At 42.4% G+C, this 12,261-nt stretch overlaps 1 protein-coding gene across 2 annotated transcripts; it reads left to right on the top strand.

Annotated features, from left to right (window-relative positions):
- Positions 1-362: 362 nt before the first annotated feature.
- On the top strand, positions 363-11,565 carry NFKBIZ (NFKB inhibitor zeta). Of its 2 annotated transcripts, XM_081572359.1 has the most exons (12): positions 363-784; positions 2,934-3,073; positions 3,562-3,592; positions 3,715-3,818; positions 3,916-4,691; positions 5,516-5,621; positions 6,115-6,261; positions 6,456-6,519; positions 6,809-6,978; positions 7,901-8,011; positions 8,140-8,307; positions 10,166-11,565. In XM_081572359.1, the coding sequence occupies exons 1-12, from the start codon at positions 496-498 to the stop codon at positions 10,217-10,219; spliced, it is 2,160 nt and encodes a 719-aa protein (XP_081428485.1). In that variant the 5' UTR covers positions 363-495; the 3' UTR covers positions 10,220-11,565. The 2 variants fall into 2 exon arrangements, with proteins under 2 accessions (XP_081428485.1, XP_081428484.1); XM_081572358.1 differs by lacking the exon at positions 10,166-11,565 and having other exon boundaries at positions 8,140-9,466.
- Positions 11,566-12,261: the final 696 nt, after the last annotated feature.

Here is a 12,261-nt window from a genome sequence, read left to right as displayed (position 1 = left end):
CGCCGAGGCAGAGCCGATTCGGGCATCTTTCGACGGGCGGCCGGGGCGGGGGTCCCAGGGTAGGGGACGAGGGCCGAAAGCCAGGAGACCGCCCTCCGTCTGGGTTTCTAGGTGAAGGACAGGAAAACAACCGGCCGGTCTGGGCGGGGCCAGGCGGGCGGGGCGAGGGCGGAGGGCACACATTGCTTCATCCTGTACATTTTACTGGAAACCGGGCGCATCCGGAGGAGGGGCCGGGAGGCGGTCCCGACGCCGCCAATGGCCCAGCGGGGCGCGGGGGAGGCTGGCGAGGCGGTGGCCCCTTCTCTCCGCCCCTAGTCTCGAACGCCGGTTAAATAGTCGGGCAGTACGGGTCCGCGCCCGTGCCCGCGCCGTCCTCCTGCCGATACCCTTATCCCGTCCGAGCTAGTGCCATAACCACAACCGGGAGGCAGCCGCGCGCAAGCGAGCCGGGTTCGCAGCCGTCTGGGGTCCCCGAGCGCCAAGCCCGGGAGCATGATCGTGGACAAGCTGCTGGACGACAGCCGCGGCGGAGAGGGGCTGCTGGACGCGGCCGGCGACTGCGGCCTTATGACCAGCCCGCTCAACCTGGCCTACTTCTACGGCGCGTCGCCGCCCGCCGCCGCCCCCGGCGCTTGCGACGGGGGCTGCTCGGCGTCTGGGCCCTCGGCGCCAGGCTCGCCCGGGTCTGACTCCTCCGACTTCTCCTCCGCCTCGTCCGTGTCCTCCTGCGGGGCGGTCGAGTCCCGGCCGAGAGGCGGCGCCCGTGCTGAGCGGCTGCAAGGTACCCACCGGCCCTGGCGGGGTGACCCCAGGACCCCTGGACCCCCGTCGGCCCACGCTCCGGGAGGGGGTGGTCTGGGCTGCCCAGATGTGAAGTACCTCGGCCAGATTTTAGGGGGATTCTGCGCCTGCCTTAGCGGCGGTACATAATCACACTGATCGTCATTATTAGGCCACGACTGGATGCATTGCCCTGTGCTGGGCGTTTAATATCACTCGATGTCCTTTGACCGTCTGTGAAATCCGGGTGCCATCCGCTGGCCTGTTAGCTGGAAACACGCGGCTCTGATATGGGGGAGGGGGGGAGAAATGGACCACGTTGGCTTTTCTCTTTGTTTTCTTCTTTTAAAAAAACACCTTATTAAGCTATAATCCACATACTATGGCGAGGTTTTGGAGCCGATGTAGGTGAACCTTTTTCTCGTGGCTGTTTTAGTGAAAGGCTGTAGCGGGAGATAAGGGTTTGAGTACAAGTTTGAAGGTCAGGATTTATTTTTTCCTAAGTACGTATTTGTGAAAATTATTACGTAGAAGGACTTTATAAAGAAAAGAAACGGATATTATCAAGATGTGAGATGAAGCTGGACTGAAAACCAGCGTATATCTTGAGTTTGATTTTCCGAAGCCTGCTCCGAATTTCTGCGGTCTTGTTTTTGTTTTCTGTGCTTTAGAGTGGTTGAGCTGTATGTAGCAGAGAAAGGCCTAATGTTTCCGGTCTTTTGCTGTGAATTGTTAGTTTCTTTTCTTAATGAACGGAGTTGCATAATTTGGGGGAAAACAGGATGCCACTGTGGGTAAACCAAAGAACGTCTAGATAATCTCACATTTTGGAAAATGTAATGAGCATGATTTTAAAGAACGTTCTCTTTGAGATGTTCCCCGCTGCTAGCCATTCCTGTTTTGGTTGCGTTTTAAAGTGTGATTTGTCATTTTCATTTAAAAAAGTGATTCAAACCGCTCGACTTTATAAATGCTTTCTGTATCTTGAGTGTGCAGCAAATGCCAAAATTGTGTGTTTATTTAAACTTTTTTCCCCCTCCTCATTTGGCCTTCATCTGGCTGAAACTATTTTACTAGTTCTTTGGTTTACCGTAGGGGATTTCTGAAACTGAATTTTTCTCCTTGTGACGTTGAATTATTAACTACTGACGTTCCAGAGAGATGCTGTGTTAGACTCTGGCAAGATATTTCTAGACTTAAACGTAAAACTAGCTGTTTAATTTGCCCTATCACTGAGCTGTTTCTCTCATATATTTGATTATACATATATATATATATATATATGTTTAAATTATGCCTTGTTTTTTGTCCCGTCTTATTTTTTCCTACTCTCAATGGAATTGCTGAATTATTCATTTCCTGACTCTGTGTGTGTTTACTCTGTGTTCAACTCATCCCAAAAGGTTGTGACATGGTAGTGGTCAGAGTGGAATGCTGTACTCATGTACTACGTTTTAAAGTGTATTTTAAAGCTTAAATATGAAATGAGATTATTTCCTTTTTACTTAGAAGGCCTGTGTGAGCAATTCCGTAAACAGTCACTGAGGGGAAATCCTGTGTGTGTATGTGGAAATGTGTTTAAGCTTAGTGAATTTGAAGCAGCTTTCTTGGCATAGCTGAACTGAAGGAAATCATAAACTAAGACATTATTGCTAGGCTTTGTTTTGTGCCTTCTTAGGTGAGTGGAATTGATAGACTTTAAAATTTCTGTGTGGACAGAAAGCCTTTGGTTTGGAAAGCTAAAAATTCATCATTTAGCCATTGCTCTCCCAGGTTTTTAAAAAATCTAGAATAATTACAGATTTATGAGTAAGGGTGGCAAAATCTGCGATCCTCTCTCATGCGTATTTAGGGCTGAGAGAGAGCTAATTTGGGTTTATCGCTTGTTTCTGGGGATCCCTGAAATGACATATTTATGAGCTTTAATTCCTTAGGGTGTCTGGTGGGGAAAGGTATCGGGCAACATAGAACCCTTAAATAGGGCTGGGGACTGATGTGCAAGGTCACTGGCCAGGGTGAGTTGAAGAGGCTTTGTGGTCTGTCAGTTGGGAACTTGATCACGTTGGACAGCTATGCTTTTAAAGTTACTAATATTGATGTCTTTGAAGACACTCACTTGGGATATGTTTTTGTTTTTTGTTTTTGAACAGTTGAGCCCCATATGGGGGTTGTAAGGCAGCAGAGAGTACCCTTTCAAGGTGTTCGTGTGAAGAACTCGGTGAAGGAACTCCTACTGCACATCCGAAGTCATAAACAGAAGGCTTCCGGACAAGCTGTCGATGATTTTAAGGTGGCACCTAATTTATTTGTTTTGGTTTGGGGGCAGGGAGGTTAGTCTGTTAGGGTTATTACTTTCATAGACCACAGAGTACAAAGAACAGAGAGCATATTTATCCTGCTGTCTGCTAGATTCCTGTCACTGGGCCCAGTGCTGGGCACTTGGCAGGTGTGCAAGAGAAATTTAATGAATGAGTAAATGAAGGCAAGTTGGGGGCAAGGAAATTAATGTGGTTCAGTTAAGTGGAACATTTTGATTAGAAAGGGAAAACTCAAGTGGCCTTATTAATTTTACCTTAACCCAAGTTGAACTAGGTGAAAATGCAAATGGGGGAAGTTGTAAGATAGGATGGAAATTAACATAGAAAATAAATACTGTTAGAATGGTATATCATAGGTTCATGGTAAACTACAGAGTGGTAGAGATATCTGTTTATTGATATATGTTAATCAGGAAACCATTTATGACACACTAAATTGGAAACTTTTTTTTCCTTATAGACACAAGGTGTGAACAGAGAGCAATTCCCAGGTAAGGGTTACCTCTATTTGTAATATTATGGGGGCTCTAGGGTAAAATAGTGCACTGTGATTAGGGGCAAAATTTTGTGAAGTAAAATGATCACAGATTCCATTTTCCTTTCTCCGGTATAGAATTGAAGAACACAGTATCATATAGTGGGAAAAGGAAAGGCTCTGATTCACTGTCTGATGGACCAGCTTGCAAAAGATCAGCTTTGTTACATACCCAGTTTTTGGTATGTATCTCACTATTTTCCTCTGACTACCCTTCGGAAGTTATTTTTGGAATAATTTTGGAAGAGAACGTGCAACTTCCTTTTTCTTCCTTTCCAGACACCACCTCAAACACCCACACCCGCGGAGAGCATGGAAGATGTCCATCACAATGAATCCAAACAGGAGAGCTGTGCTGATCTGCTTCAGAACATTATCAACATTAAGAATGAATGCAGCCCGGTGTCCCTGAACACTGTCCAAGTTAGCTGGATGAGCCCTGTGGAGGTCCCTCAGGGTTCCCTCCACGAGCAGTGTCAGGACCTCCACAGAGGGCAGGTCTTCTCTCCACCTCAGAAATACCAGCCCTTCCAAGTCGGCAGCTCCCCAAATATGATGGATCAGGCTTCCATGTACCAATATTCACCACAGAACCAGAGCGTGCAGCCGCCACCACAGCACTACACCCACAATCCAGCTCTGGAATACAGCCCTTATTCCAGAACTTCCCAGTCCCCCAGCTATGAGCCACACTTGTTTGGTCGAGAACCACAGTTCTGCCCGGACCAGAGTTTTACACCCCTTCTAAGTGATCCCCAGGAATCTGAGAATATTGCTGTTCCCCCTCAGACTGCTCCCAGCGTTCAGCAGCAAATTGACCCCCACCTACAGAACTTCAACCTGATGCCGCTGGGTGCCTGTGAGGCCCTGGCAAGGCCGGATGCAGGCTCCACCCCTTTAAGCACGCCACTGCCCTTCCCGAACTTTGGCGGAAATCCAATGAACACCACACAGTTAGGGAAATCATTTTTTCAGTGGCAAGTAGAGCAGGAAGAAAACAAATTGGCGAATATCTCCCAAGACCAGTTTCTTTCAAAGGATACAGATGGTGACACGTAAGTATATCCTTTTGTGTCATTGACCTAATTTGGTAAGCCATGGTTGTTGGCCACGGTGGGCACAGGGTATGCCAAATTAGATCTGAGTAAGTGATTGACTAATCTAGATGACTAGTGGAGGCAGAATGATAGTTCATATTTCAAAGAAGAATTTTCTTTGTGGTTTTTGTTTTTCTTTTTCTGGTTGAACAAATTATCTGTTCCAAAGTAATAAAAATGTACTTGGCCTCTTTGAATAACTGGTTTTGAAAGATGAGCACAGATTATGTCTGTAGAGCAAAATCAGTTAGATCATAGTTGGTTGGTCATGATCAACCCTGAGTTGATTTGTAGATTGATTATGGATCTGTCCTCACATCTTTGTGAACCTGGGCAAATTGTTTAACCTCTCTGTACTTTAGTTTCTGGGCATGTAAAATGGTACTATCTCCCCCATTGGGTTTTTATGAACATTAAAAATGTTGGATTTAATGCAATCAACATGGTACTTGGCATACTTCTTTCTGGTAACCTGTTTCATCTTGTAACACAGATGGGTATTGTCAGCATAGCAGAAAAGACAAGTTATGCTCTGTACTGTTTCATGTTTCATACTGTTTATGGGGTTCAGGAGATAGTGAAGGAGGGATAAGCCTGGCAAGCTGCTGTCCATGGGGTCACAAAGAGTCGGACACAACTTAGCAACTGAACAACAATAGCAGCAGCAGTTTCATTTGAGTATACCAGCACATCAAGAAAGGGGCTAAAGGAAGAACTTTTTTTAAAAGATGAACTTAGTGAAATCAGAAATAATTTACCTCTTTTCCTTTTCTTTCCCCCAGGTTCCTGCATATTGCTGTTGCCCAAGGGAGAAGGGCACTTTCCTATGTCCTTGCAAGAAAGATGAATGCACTTCACATGCTAGATATTAAAGAGCACAATGGACAGGTGAGGATGTTTTTTTAATTAATTTTTTAATTGGAGGAAAATTTGCTTTCAGTGTACTGAAGTCTTTACAGGAGGCTTCAGTACTTCTTGAGCCTTCCTCCCCTCCCCCAGGTAAGGATCTCGACAGAGGGAAATGGCAAAGGTGTGGTCAAGATGATAGCTGGTCTCATATTCGAGTGTAGATTATATCAGAGTTCCAGACCAAAAGAGTTTAGTTAATATTAACTTTGGGATGTTGACTCTGTCACTGCCAACCTTGAAGTTATTAACGTTAACTTTGTAGTCATTTGACCAAAGACTAATGGGGTGTAATAAAGCCTCACCCTAAGCTTATTTCAGTTTCCTTATATTGCAGTATCTTACAACTTATTAATAGGATTTACTTTTCTATGTGGGTTTCCCCCCCCTCAGTCCTAGTTTAGGTTCATATTCCTTGTTATGATAGTTTTATAGTTTTCAAAAAATGTATTTTTTTTCCTCTGCATGTCCACAGAGTGCCTTCCAGGTGGCCGTGGCTGCCAATCAGCACCTCATTGTGCAGGATCTAGTGACCCTCGGGGCCCAGGTGAACACCACTGACTGCTGGGGAAGAACGCCCCTGCACGTGTGTGCGGAGAAGGGCCACTCCCAGGTGCTTCAGGTGAGAGGCAGCAAGCCAGCCTCCCGTTACCACAGGGCCACAGGGGTAGGGCTTAGAAATTAGAAGTTGGGTGCAGCTTGCCTGTTGCAATACTCTCTTCTGAGTTGGCTTATTCCTTTCTTGGGACACTTGTAGATAAGTACTTGGGAGAGCTTGTCTTGTGCTGAGTAAATGTCTACTTTTAAATCCTGCAGGCAATTCAGAAGGGAGCAGCGGGGAGCAACCAGTTTGTGGATCTGGAGGCAACTAACTATGATGGTAAGCAGTGGACATGTTATTGGGTGAAGAAGCATTCAGAGAGAGGGGCCCTTTAGTTCCAAGGGCATTAAGTTCAATACCAAGAAGGAAGGGAGTTAATTAAAGCTAAAATATTCTACAGATAAAGTTAGCACTTAGACCCAATGGAGGAAATCGTTAGATTTCCTTAGTGGTTCTTGTGGAGCCCATACATAGGTCACATAGATGCTACCCCCAAGGTCTGTAATTATTGAACAACTAAAAGAGTTGATGGGAGGCTTGATCTCTGCTTTCGTATACTTTTTTCTAGGCCTGACCCCTCTACACTGTGCAGTCTTGACCCACAATGCCGTGGTGCATGAACTCCAGAGAAATCAACAGCCCCATTCACCTGAAGTTCAGGAGCTTTTACTGAAGAATAAAAGTCTAGTTGATACAATTAAGTGTCTGATTCAAATGGGAGCAGCAGTGGAAGCTAAGGTAAATTCACAGAAGAGTTTAGACATGGAATGTGGGAGAGAAGTGGTTATAGCAGAAGAGCTTGTTCCTAAGTAGAGATTAAAACTTTTTCCTCTTTTTATTTTATCCCCCCCACCTTTTTTTTAAATTAATGGAGTGAGTAGCAATGTATGGATAGTTACGGAGCTTAGATTTTAAAAGATCACCTCATTTGCTTTCTTGATTTGTGTTTAATCTATGGCTTATTGTTCAGAAGATCATTCAGCTGTTAAATGAATTAGTCTTTATTTAAAAGGAAAAGAATGTGCTTGAAACTGATATTTTCATCTTGGCTTCAGTTGTCATACGCAGATGATAAAGGCACTGCATTTCGTAAGGGTTTCTTCATTGTTGTGGAATCTGGACTTAATCTTCTGTTTTTTTAAACTGGAAAATATTTTGTTATCTTTAAATCTGAGGTTTCTTTACTGAATATCTGCTGTGTGCAAGGCACTGAGTTAAGGGGCTCTACGGGAAGATGCCTAAATCATAAGCCCCTTGGGTCCTTGGGGAGCATACTGTCTAGTAGAAATGGTGAGAGAGATAGCTAACTGTAAGTCTACAGGATGGCCACCAAGTCTGGAAACACAGGCGGATACACAATAAATAGTTTCTTGTACTATATTACAGCACTCGATAAAACAGTGTAGTCTATTTCCACATTTTATGGCCACCTGGTGTATAAGGGTTGATGTGATAAGAGGCATGTAGGCAAATGAAAAGGGAATTTCAAAGGAGAAATGAGATTTCATGGAGCTTGGGATGAAAGAAGGGTTTGTGGAGAAGGGAGCACTTCAAGTGAGTCTCCACGGGTGAGTCAGACATAGGCGAGACTGGGTGAGAAGCCTGTGTCTAGGGCGTGGTGTCACATGTTCATTTTCTTCCGCCTCTTGCCTTTGACAAGGATCGTAAAAGTGGCCGTACAGCCCTGCATCTGGCAGCTGAAGAAGCAAACCTGGAACTCATTCGCCTCTTTTTGGAACTGCCCAGTTGCCTGTCTTTTGTGAATGCAAAGGTACTTTTAGGAATACTCGAGAACTGCATGAGAGTTGAAATGACCTTCTTTATACCTTCTTCAAGCTTTTGAGCTGCTTTTGTGAAAGTCTTCTATCCTCATGGATGTCATTTTCTCTTGGTCTTCAGGCTTACAATGGAAACACCGCCCTCCATGTTGCTGCCAGCCTGCAATATCGGGTGACGCAATTGGATGCAGTCCGCCTGTTGATGAGGAAGGGAGCAGACCCAAGTACTCGGAACTTGGAGAACGAACAGCCAGTGCATTTGGTTCCTGATGGCCCTGTGGGAGAACAGGTGAGGGCCACAGAAGAGAAAGACATACTCCTAGGCATTGTCCTGAAACATAAGAGCAGTGGGCTAGCTGGCACTCTTCAGGTGGGCTGTGTCAGCATGTGTGTCTCAGCAGTTGTCATCGTTGCCCTTTGGAATCCATTGTTTTGTTTCCACAGGAAGAGTAAGAAATTTAAGGGTGATTCCGTGGACCCCAAATGGTTAGAAGTCAGGTAGTCTTTCCTTTTCTTCCAAGATACCCACTTAGGTTTGAACTGAGTCGGAATGGTTTGACATTTGGCAGTTGATGAAAGAGGAGGAAGCAAGGTTCCTGTAGACACTAAGGAAATAGAATCTAGTTTTGTGAGTAAGTGATGAACCTTCAAATAGTGTGGGTATTAGATGAGTCAGTATCTGTAGAGTGTTCAGAATACTCCCAGATTCCTGAGTGCTCAGTAAACGTTAGCTGTTAACAATGATTTCTGTCTGCTAACTGATCCTAAATAAAAAGTGGGAAAGTTATTTATGTAATTTTGAACCTAGAAATAGTTTATACTTTAAATAGAATTATGCTTTACTTATCATATGATTCTGTATTACATTTGGAGATTGAACAGTTTCATATGACTAAACTTTTCCTAATAAGAAGAGCTGACTTTTTAAGAACTTAAAAGATTTTTGATGAAACTTTCCCCCTCAAGGAAATGAGGTAATTGTGGCTGTAGGTCATTATATACTGTAATAATCACAAAATAAAATATATGGAATGCAATTTAGCCTTTTCTTTGATTTACAGCCCTCATTGTGGCCACAGTGTTATAGTAACTCATATTTGTAGATTTCTTGATAGCTGAAAACGAATCTCTTGATAACTTATAGAGTTATCTCTTGATAACTTGTAGTTGTATATTATACCACTTAATAGTTAGGAAAACTTTGCAGGATGCAGGTTCAACTGGGAAGACTGAGATTCAGAGTGGTTCCAGGCACAGGAACCGTTGTTAAATAGTAAATGACAGAGTCCTAAGTTTTATCTTCTGCTTCACTGTTTGTGGTGTGCATTCATAGAGTGATGTTCTCAGGGAGTATCGAGCATGGAGAGTTGCTTAACTCTTTGCTAAATACATGTTCTCAGATTATTCTTTCTGCTTTCGTATTTTTGTTTCTCTCTGTTTGGAGGGAGGATCTTTTCCTTTGCTTTTATTGTCAGAGTACAGTCATTATGTCTCCTTTAGGTAGCTATCAATTGCATCCCTGACTCCAATCTTCTGTCTTTTAATTTGTTGCTTCTAATCTGCTGTGGGCTGAGAGACAGATGATAAAATTTGTCAGGCTGGGGTATAAAATCAATGACTAGACTCTCAGTGAGCCTGGGAGCTTTCCTGTGATCCATATAGTCACGCACAGATGCTTTCATTCTTGGATATCTAAATAGCTATCTTGACTCGAAGAGCATTATAATTTACTTATATCTATAAGAAAGACTCTGGGTTCTTTGTTGAGGCTGACATCAAGGTAGGTGAGATATTATAATCATGATTACTGCCTTGTTTTACATGTTCTCACAAATAACACATTAGGAAAGGAATATAGGTCTTTGTTAAACAGTTGGAGATGTTCAGCTTCAGATAATTTTTTTCATGGAGATGCTTTACTTTCTTGTACTCAAAGATCACTGTAGGAGAGCTGTAGTAAACCTTAAAAGAAGTTGTAGTATTTTTTTTTAAGTCCCCTTAAAATCTTGACACATACTGTTATGGATTTCTTCATATACTTACTTGTAAGTAGGCAGGAATTACGTATAGAAGAAAGAAACTTCTGAAGAGGTGGTACTTTGATTGCAAAAAAGAAACCTCACAAATCCTGTTGGTTTCCTTTCCAGATCCGACGTATCCTGAAGGGAAAGTCCATTCAACAGAGAGCTCCACCGTATTAGCTCCGTGGGTTTGGAGCCTGGTCGGCAATACTCACTGTCAGTTAGGCAGTCCTATTGTATCTGTACATAGACCATTTGCTTTGTATTGGCAAATGTAAGTTGTTTCTATGAAACAAACATATTTAGTTCACTATTATATAGTGGGTTATGTTAAAAGAAAAGGAGAAAAATACCTAATTCCTCTTGGCAGATTTTAATATTTCATGCCCAGGTATCTGGGATCTAGACATCTGAATTTAATCTGAGTGGTAAAATCAACTTCAATTAACAGTAGCTTTTTGGCTTTGATTTGTGGTATCAGGTACTGCTCATGTAGCTATCGCCAGTTTAAAAGGAGATGAATTGTTAACTTTTTTTGAAGGAAAATGAAAGCATTTGAAAGTTAAAAAATAAATCTGGACATAGCCTTGAGGCTTCATTTGGCCTGATACATACCTGATAGTACCTGATAGTTAACCAGTGTTGGAAAGTCTCTGTAGCAACTGGACTGGATGAAAGGTACCATGGTTAAAGTTTGATCTTTGCAAACTGTATATAATTGTTAATTTTTGTCTTTTAAAATATTTTTACATATATGGTCATTAACATGACCACATTTGAAATGTGTAAATCAATAAAATAGAAAAGAACAAGTGGATTTTCACTGTTTTTAAAAATTATGTGCCTTCAAAGGAGCTGTGTAAGCACCACTTCTGTAAATGAAACAGATGGAGAGGTGTTCCCTTAGTGGCTGGCAGAGCTCTGACTTGTAAATACGCTTTCAGATGAGATATATTATTTGTAGGAAATTGCATGCTATTAAAAAGAACACCTCTTTAAGACTCACTTTCTAGAATTTTGATTTCCTGCTCTGTTGGAATTTTTGTTTTGACTTTATAAGAACAACAGAAAGTCAATATTGAAACATGTTTTACTGGTTTTCTGTTGTCAGATAATGATAATGCACCAAGATGTTCTATATTACCATTCAGAAAAAAAAAAGTTTTTAGTAACTTGAATTATATTAATATTATTTTACTTATCTCTGGCATACTCTGAGGAACATATTTGGCTTTGATTGCACATTAATTCTTTGTAATAAATTTGATTGATGAAACCCTCTATCTTTTTTCTTTTAAATGAGAAGTGTCATAACCAATTGACTGACTAATCATCTTTGTAGTTAAGTACTTAAATCCTTTTAAAATAGATAACCTTTGGATCGATCACATTGTTTGACCCAGTATGTCTTGTGGACAAAAGTTAGATATGGTTATTTGGTATCTGAAAGTATGGCTGTTATGTGAATCTGTCCATTCACAATGGAAAAACTCATGCATTGCTTTAAATAAACATTAATTGAAAAATACTGTTCTTAAGGATGTGAATTTTCTTTTCCTAAACCTCATTTATATTTCCCAAGGTTGAAAAGAGCTGTTAATCACTAATCTAAAACCTTTTAGTTCAGTTCAGTTGCTCAGTCGTGTCTGACTCTTTGTGAACCCATGAGCTGCTGCATGCCAGGCCTCCCTGTCCAATAACAACCCCCGGAGCCCACCCAAACCCATGTCCATTGAGTTGGTGATGCCATCCAACCATCTCATCCTCTGTCATCCCCTTCTCCTCCTGCCCTCAATCTTTCCCAGCATCAGGGTCTTTTCAAATGAGTCAGCTCTTCGCATGAGGTGGCCAAAGTATTGGAGTTTCAGCTTCAACATCAGACCCTCCAAAGAACACCCAGGACTGATCTCCTTTAGGATGGACTGGTTGGATCGCCTTACAGTCCAAGGGACTCTCAAGAGTCTTCTCCAACACCACAGTTCAAAAGCATCAATTCTTCTGTGCTCAGCTTTCTTTATACTCCATCTCTCACATCCATACATGACCACTGGAAAAACCAAAGCCTTGACTAGACGGACCTTTGTCGGCAAAGTAATGTCTCTGCTTTTTAATATGCTGTCTAGGTGGGTCATAACTTTCCTTCCAAGGAGTAAGCATCTTTTACTTTCATGGCTGCAGTCACCATCTGCAGTGATTTTGGAGCCCCCAAAAATAAAGGTTCT

The sequence above is a fragment of the Giraffa tippelskirchi genome, chromosome 2 (genome assembly GCF_054371585.1).
Source record: "Giraffa tippelskirchi isolate mGirTip1 chromosome 2, T2T-mGirTip1v1.2.pri, whole genome shotgun sequence".
Classification (NCBI taxonomy): domain Eukaryota; kingdom Metazoa; phylum Chordata; class Mammalia; order Artiodactyla; family Giraffidae; genus Giraffa; species Giraffa tippelskirchi.
This window is presented reverse-complemented; position numbering and strand designations above follow the sequence as displayed.

Coding starts and splice junctions, on each gene's coding strand:
- NFKBIZ (XM_081572358.1), top strand. CDS start 496: ATGATCGTGGACAAGCTGCTGGACGACAGCCGCGGCGGAGAGGGGCTG. Junction 4,692..5,515: donor AAGGATACAGATGGTGACAC/GTAAGTATATCC, acceptor TCTTTCCCCCAG/GTTCCTGCATATTGCTGTTG. Junction 6,520..6,808: donor GGAGGCAACTAACTATGATG/GTAAGCAGTGGA, acceptor ACTTTTTTCTAG/GCCTGACCCCTCTACACTGT.